Source organism: Periplaneta americana, chromosome 5, assembly GCF_040183065.1.
Source record: "Periplaneta americana isolate PAMFEO1 chromosome 5, P.americana_PAMFEO1_priV1, whole genome shotgun sequence".
Lineage (NCBI taxonomy): Eukaryota > Metazoa > Arthropoda > Insecta > Blattodea > Blattidae > Periplaneta > Periplaneta americana.
Window position 1 is genome coordinate 107024635 of NC_091121.1, and position 8152 is coordinate 107032786.

The following is an 8152-nucleotide window of genomic DNA, read 5'->3' on the forward strand; positions in this document are numbered from 1 at the left end:
CATTTCGGCTCGTACAGGGCATGCTACTACGACAGTGATGCGTATGTGAAACCAGTGGATAGAAGAGGGTCGTACGCAAAGACGAACGGATACTGGACCACGTAATGTGACCACAGCACGGGATGACCGCCATCTTGTCCGTATGGGCGTGACGGACCATACAGCTTCATTCACAGTGTTGAGTCGACGTTGGAGTACTGCAACGGATGTGAACCTCTTTGCGTCAACGGTTCGTCGCCGTCTTTGAGGGCTGGACTAGTGGCTCGCATGCCGTTGTGTCAGCTTCCATTGTCCAGAAACCACCAATGCCTCAGACTGCAATGGGCACCGTGAACCCCGTTACTGGCGTGTTGAGTGGCAAAATGTAGTGTTTTCGGATGAGTCCCGCTTCAACTTGTCCTACAAAGATGGCCGCATACGTGTTAGACCCTATCGTGGTGAACGCAATCTGAGAGCCTGCCTTGTTGAGCGGCATAGCGGATAAACGCCTAGTGTGATGGTTTGGGGCGCCATTGGATACAATATGCGATCTCGTCCCCTACATATTCAGGGCAATCTGAACAGAAACCGCTACATTAGTGAGGTTTTAGAGCCCGAGGTACTTGCCCCTCCTTCAGGCAACTCCACATGCCATATTTCAGCACATGCCCGGCCACATGTGGCGAGGATTGTGCAAGCCTTCTTCGAAGAACGATGGGTATCACTGCTTCCCTGGCCTGCAAGTTCGCCAGATATGTCGCCCATCGAACATGTCTAGGATATGGTTGGTCGGCAACTTGTTCGTCATGGTCCTCCAGCACCCACTCGCATACAAACTGCGTGGAGGGAGATTCCCCAGGAACAAATCCAGGCCCTCTTTCATTCCATGCCACAATGCTTAGAGGCTCTGAATGCAGAGCATGGAGACTTCACACCACACTGAAATCTCACGGTCACAGATCAGGTACAGTTCTGTAATTCTAATCATTTGTGTATTGTCATGTACCTAATCTGTGGTATCAATTTCATTTCAGTCATATGTATCCTTCTTGGTGTTACAATTTCCACAAACAGTGTTTTATGTGGAGATCAAAAGGGAAGCGGAAAATGGGAAAGATTGGAGAATGCTGGGTTTGCAATGAAAGACCTGCTCTTGGACAGAACACTATGGGTGGGTGGGTGGGTGGCTGAATGAGTGAGTGAGTGAGTGAGTGAGTGAGTGAGTGAGTGAGTGAGTGAGTGAGTGAGTGAGACTTGAACTACAATAGTAGTCATTTGAATAATGCAGATGTCGAATTTTCTTCATATGGATACACAACTTTCACAATCTCTTAAATAAAGTATTTAAATGTATGTAACATTTATATATACTACCCACACCTATGATTTGATGCCTAGCATACTTGTACATTATGTTAAAATACCTTACGTAGGCTAAAAAACACTAACCTGCAACCGTATCCACTGGAAGTGACCCCTGGCCTCCGCTATTGGAACTAGACATCATACGGTTGCGGTCTGGTATTAAAACCTGGTGCAAAAAATAAATAAATAATAGATAATATATAAAACATCTTCCTTTCAAACATAGAAATTTGTACTATCGTATCAAATACGCAGTTATAATGTTTAAGATACTATACAGCTCCTTAGATACACACAGTGGACTATATCGTTCCTCATTTATGTTTATTTTATTCAGATCTGGAATAAATACACGATGATAGCGGAATAGTATTAGAACGATATAGACAAAGGAAATCGAAATACTCGAAGAAATCTACATAATATCTTATCTGCATACTAGTGATGGGGTGTGATTTGAAGAATGTGATTTTGTCACTGTGACAGGTTTGTCGCTGGTTCCGACTGTGACTACAGTTCCAAAATCACAGTTCTGCGAAATCGCCATGTCCGACCGATAGCTATGGCGACTGATGTATGTATATGTGACAGCTTCAAAGTCCAAACAACTGCAAGTTAGAAGATTAACTTGCAAGTTACAAGATTAACTTGAAGGACAACATAATTCGGATCTAATTAACTTTCGTCCCACTCAAAAGGTTAACGTTGGCAACTCTACAACGTACTCGCTATATTCTTTCAAAAGATTCATCCAATCATTCGCAAATATTCTTGGACGAATATATATCACGATAACATAGCTCACAGCGTGTTATTATACTCGCCGCGCTAATCAGCATTGCTGATAACAACGTAGCACCAGTAATCAATTCACAGAAGAGCGATAAACACAAACATCTGTCGGCTCGTGATGACAAACATTCAGAATCGCCAAGAATCATCCGAACGCAAAAATCACACTGTGACAAAATCGCTATATATGTCACAGAGATTTTTCCGGAGCTGTGATGATGCCTTATTCCAAGATGCTACGACAGCGGCGCGGGACCTTAGAAAACAGGAGCAAAAAAAAACTCTCCCGAAAATGAAAACTTATCGGTTAACTTTTTGGGATGATACCCTAGTAATGGACCGAACTTGCAGGCGTATTCACATAAAAATAAGTCCATTTGCTATCTCATATTGTCTACATCTTGGGGGCAAGCGGAATGTTCTAGTTGTCCTATACCGTCGCAACAGAGGTTGTAGGAATTTTGGTTTCGTGAAACCGCAGAGATCTCTGACAGACAAAGCAGAAAAAGAAGTAGAAAAGGTGGTACATATTAATAAACCTTCAGAGGTTGCAGTGTATAAGACAAATACCTACAGACAGCGATTACTACCATAATAGCAACCCTGAAATGTAGGGAATAAATTCATTGAAGAGCAGTGTAAAAATGTTGGTCACAGTGGGTTAAAAACCATACTATTTTGGCATATAGGTAAATAAAAAATCCTTTAAAGTAAATAAATGCTGCAAATCAGCACAACAAACAATACAGACCTATTTAACATCTACTTCCAAAAATTATTGTGTATCTTAGTGTAATCACACTAGAAATTAAGCCATAACTTGACAATTCCAAACTAATTTTAAAATTAGCAACCATTTAGAACCGTGCAGATATATACTGTAAACTTTAATCCAATATGGCGATTGGCTAAACTGCCTTCATGATGGTATACGAGTCAATAAAATTCAATATAGCGACAGGCTTCATGATGCTACTACACGAGTCGTAATAAAATCTTATTTTCATGTGAAATATTGTACAATATCTTGAAAAATATCTTATTTCGCATAAATTTCGTACAAAAAGATCAAAAGTGCAAAATTTCGCAGAAAGTTATTTGTTTAATTTCGCAAAAATGAAATGCATTTACATTGACTTATCTTACTACATAGTATATCAAAGGAGCAACTTTTCTATCTTAAAAAAAATTCGCACCAAAATCCATTCACGAAATTCTAGGGTCTCTACCTATAGACCTATGATTTAGATGATATTTAGTATATATTATTAATTTTCCAGATGATTACGTACGCCTAATTCTTGCGATTCATAAAATTAAGTGCAAACGAGTAGGCCTATATTATATAAACTAAATAAAGTAGGCTACGACAATGGCTACAATAAAACCTAAAAGTAAATTCAATCATAATTACTTCAATATAAAATCTTCCTTTAAATTAAATCATCTATCTAAATAGACATAAGTATAAACACACAGTATTTCGCCTGTCTGCGATTTCCTTTCAATAAATTTATCTTTAAAATGAACACTTTCCCCAATACAAAAGTATAATTTTATATGAGAAAATACAATGAAGTAACACAGGACAATACAGCAACCTTACGCAACGTCATACACATATAAACGTAAGTGCGTGCAACCGACTAAAAATCCTATTCAACTGAAATCCAATATGATTCCCAGTCAAATTTTATTGACCTCCCTCCCTCAACTCTTACAACGGCCGCAGTGAATTGAATTTCCCCATACATTCCGAATGCTCTTTACGTTGCAAAACCGTCACAGCACGCTTCAATTTAATTTAAGTCCAGTTTCTTTGTCCTAAACCAGGAAGAAAGAATAAAACCACACACAGACTTCAAGAGCCAACCTAGGCGACGCCGCATTCGAGCACTGTCTGTTCGAATGACTGTTAGACGGAATGATGAGTAATTTCAAACTCAACTCAACCTATAAACGATGATAGTATGTGTAATATTCAATTATAAGAAGCCGGAAAATACAATACACTGACAGAGCTTCAAATTCCGAGTGAATACAATAAGACTATATTTACCTACAATAATGGAACTAATACTGCTTTCAAGTCGGAAGATAGTGGGTTCGATTTCCGATGAGGTCCTCCATTTATCTAGTCCAAGGATTCTCAACCTTTTGAAGATTGTGAGCACTGCCCACATGTGATGCTACGTGAACGAGCACTATGAAATCGAATAGGTTTAATAGGATTATTTGAATACATAAAAGAAATAAATTAAATTTTAAAACACTCACCAGGATAAGGATATCCCTGAATTTGAATGTCACTAAGCCAAGGAGAAACAGTCCTGCAGATGTGAATCAGTTAATCGTGATCGTGCTTTGTTCTTGAGATATTTCATAAATGAGAAAATTTTTTCGCATAGGTTGGTTGTAGAGTTGAACAACGATCGAGAAAGCAAGAGTTCACACTTTAATTTTTATTTTGTCTGATACCAGAGCCGTGAAAGCGATTATTGAAAGATGTCGAACAGAAGGATGCTCTGTGCAGAGGAATAGAGAGCAGATACATGATCCGGGTTCGACGTAGTGAAAGGTAAACAAAACGATATTATAGTTAAGTGGGTGTGGATGATTTGAAATAGTAATAATTCGAGACGTTACAGCCCTTTAAGGACAAACACCGACCAGCCGGCTGCTGGTCTCACGTTCACATGCCAAAGCAGAAGTGGACCGTCATCCAATCAAAATGGAGGTAGGTACCGTGTGGCTAGCACGATGATCCCCCCAGCTGTTATAGCTGGCATTCGTAACCGGATTTCGCTACTTATCGTGGTTCCCCAAGTGCATCACGATGCTGGGTGGACACCGGTCCCATACATTGGCTCGAAATTTCATGAGAACATTTCTTCCTCCATGAGGACTCGAACCAAAGTGCATTCCGTAACGCGAGTCTTAGGCAGGAAGCCTCTCGTCGCGATACGATTTTAAATAGTAATAAGAGGGAACTGAAAAGTATTCCTTCTTTAAGTGGATTCCAAGACAACAATTATATTCTAGTGACAGTGTTACAAGACCGAATTTCTAATAATACAAACAAAACGAACGCAAGTATTGTAAACACGCTGTATACTGTGGAACAAGTTCAGTTATGGATCCAGTTTAACAGCAACTCGGCAAATCAGAAGACGATTTATCACGTAATGGCACCAGAGTTTGACCTCCAAGACTTCCTGAGTTTATAATAGACAAAAATATTCTGGAGCAGACATTCTCAGAATACGTTTTATTCACCTAGTTCTACGCCACTTGCTTCATATCATCATATAATTCAGTTTAAAATGAGATATTAAGTGCATAATTAATTACATACTGGAGCCAAATTAAGACTATATTACACTTTTTAAGGAGATCCAGTCCACTTAACGATAAAATCCTGGAAATGGACTCCCAAGCGCTGAAGACAATTTCACCTTACAAAATGGTTTCAATGCTGGTCTTCCATACAGTTCTCAACAGGGTTTTAATCCTCATCAAATTTGTATTTTCAAATAAGTACCTTTAACTTCTACTTGTTTATGTATTTCTAATTCTCCTTTATGTGACGTATCTTTTTTTTTTTTTTTTTTTTTTTTGAAAGTTTTTATTCTACTTGTGAGATTTGTAGTCAAACCTCAGAGTCAGATTTTTCTTTCTAGTTTTTCTCTATTACTAATGTATTATTATCACATTAACTGTTTTCAAGTTGTAATTCGAAAGAACACTAAAAAAAAGCCTATTTTCAAATCATATCCTTAACATAACGTCAGTATTAGTTTTGCGTTCGCTATCTTAAAAGAAATTTGACTCTTTAGACCCATGACCTTGTAAACGTATTTACCACAATGCAACAAAGTTCATAACTGGATATTCAATCACTTCCGAGTTTTTACTCCTTCAGGGAAGAATTAAGACTGTATTTATTTTTGTATATGTAATTTTACTAACAATAAACAATTGCTTGACAATAAACAATATCTGGTGAGATTCTCGTGTCGTGAGGTTTGCAAGAAAACAAGCTTTCATCTAAAATAATATATATATACACACACACACATACACACACACACACACACACATTGACAATGAACAATCATGTCTCAACGAGATTCGAACCAAAAAGCAGTAGTAAAGGTGCTTCTTAGCCGCGTACACCACATTCAGCAAATTTTTTTCGCATGACAAACAAGTCATCCTGAAACTACATTACAAATATAAAAAAATAAACGTTACATATTAAATTTGCCTACGCGTTTAATTTCTCAACAAAATGTTTTACATTTCTTGGGTGAAATGCGATATTCATTTTACTTTGGTATTATTTGTATTTGGTCAACAAAAATAATGCGAAAGACATAATTTGTCACAAAATTTACATTCCACGTTTCTTTTTCCTTTTCTTAGGGACAAACACACAATCGCGCATTCGTACGTATCTCCATCCATCTTCAACCCTAAGCAAGATGTGAATACATAAAAGAGAGAGGGAAGTACCAGACCTACTCAATAAGCAAAAGTTATTGACCGTTATTGAAATCTAACAGGAGTGATTCGATTGCATTAATAAAAGAAAACGTCTGACATACTTTATTTCCAACCGAAAAAATTCAATTCCCTTTCTTTTATCATTTGATCGATGTATGTTTTATCTTTCGATCGCAATTTTTGTGAAGGGATGAAAGGAATAATGGAATCGGGGAGAAGACAAATGACTGCTTTAGCTAAGCCGACAGAATCAGTTGAACGTGCATACAGAAGGAACTTGGAACGAACATTCAAGGAGCACTGACACAAATGCGATCCAGTATCTTCAAAGACAGAGCAGGACAACACGTTCACTTCCGTTCTTATCAAGATATACAAACTTTATGCCACGAGAAGATATTGAAGTCATACTATTATTTAGAATTCATCTTTTCTTCATACGTCAAGTGCGTTTATGTAGAAGTAATAGTTATTTCCTACAAAAACATCTTTCCAAAAGCTATAATCTACCTTATTTTCACATATACCATAATGAAATAAACGCACATTGAAGGATGTTTTCCGAAAAGTACAATGCCATTGCTGTTATTACTTAACACTGATCTCGGATCAATTCCACTAGATTATATTTGAGTAGATTAGAACTGTTCACTTTCCGGTTCGATGACATTTTTCATTATATCTGAACATTTACTATGTTGTTCAGTCAACTGTCCGAAGACAGGTTGAAACCTCAGAAGCAGGGAACGAAGTCTGGACACCAAAACATTGCCTAGAGGCTGTTACAGGTTTAAGGAACACTGGCTATAGGAGGAATTATTTGTTTACTTTACTGATGTACAGATTGCGTCAAAAACACCTGACGGTTTTTGCAATGCAATACAAATCATACTCGCTGAAAATCGCTGCTGTAGTGGGTGTCCTTGTGTTGTGTACGTTTTGGAGTTCAGTTGAGATGGAACCTTGGTCAACAGAGTCCGTTACTGCTACGCAGCGTGGGTTTCGACTGTAGTTTGATACATGTCATGCACCTAGTCGCAATACTTTGGTATTGTGGGTAGCAAAATGACGTACAGAGGGATCAATAAAGGATACCATGCCACCAGGACGTCCTCTTTTGGCTCGTACACCTACAAGTGTAGAACGGGTTCGGGAACCAGTGCGTCGTAGTCCCAGGCGGTCAACTCTTGCATGACAATCTTCTAAGAATGGACATGGAGATCCTAGCTGTGTGATCTGTTGCTTTATCTTGCTGGAAGCACCACTCACGATAACCAAGGACGAAATTCGGAAGAAGCGTTTCCAGCATGTTCATGTAAAGCTCGGAGTTTAGTAACTGTTGCTCCTTCCTCATCCTCGAAGAAATAAGGCCCAATGATGTCATCCGAACAAATTCCGCATCAGACTGTCACCTTTTCACTGTGCAGTGGACGTTCATACAGTATCGGTAATTCTGCTTGTTGACTTCACAAATAAGAACAGGAAATCCATGTGGTTGATAGATGACGAA

At 38.5% G+C, this 8152-nt stretch overlaps 1 protein-coding gene across 3 annotated transcripts in view; it reads right to left on the bottom strand.

The window, feature by feature from the left end:
- The window catches only part of ssp3 (short spindle 3), a 383163-nt gene that overhangs the window by 286267 nt on the left and 88744 nt on the right, over positions 1-8152 (bottom strand). For all 3 annotated transcript variants that reach the window (XM_069826376.1, XM_069826375.1, XM_069826377.1), the window contains exon 19: positions 1429-1510. In XM_069826376.1, the coding sequence (XP_069682477.1) occupies positions 1429-1510 (82 nt within the window). The remainder of the gene's footprint in view (positions 1-1428; positions 1511-8152) is intronic.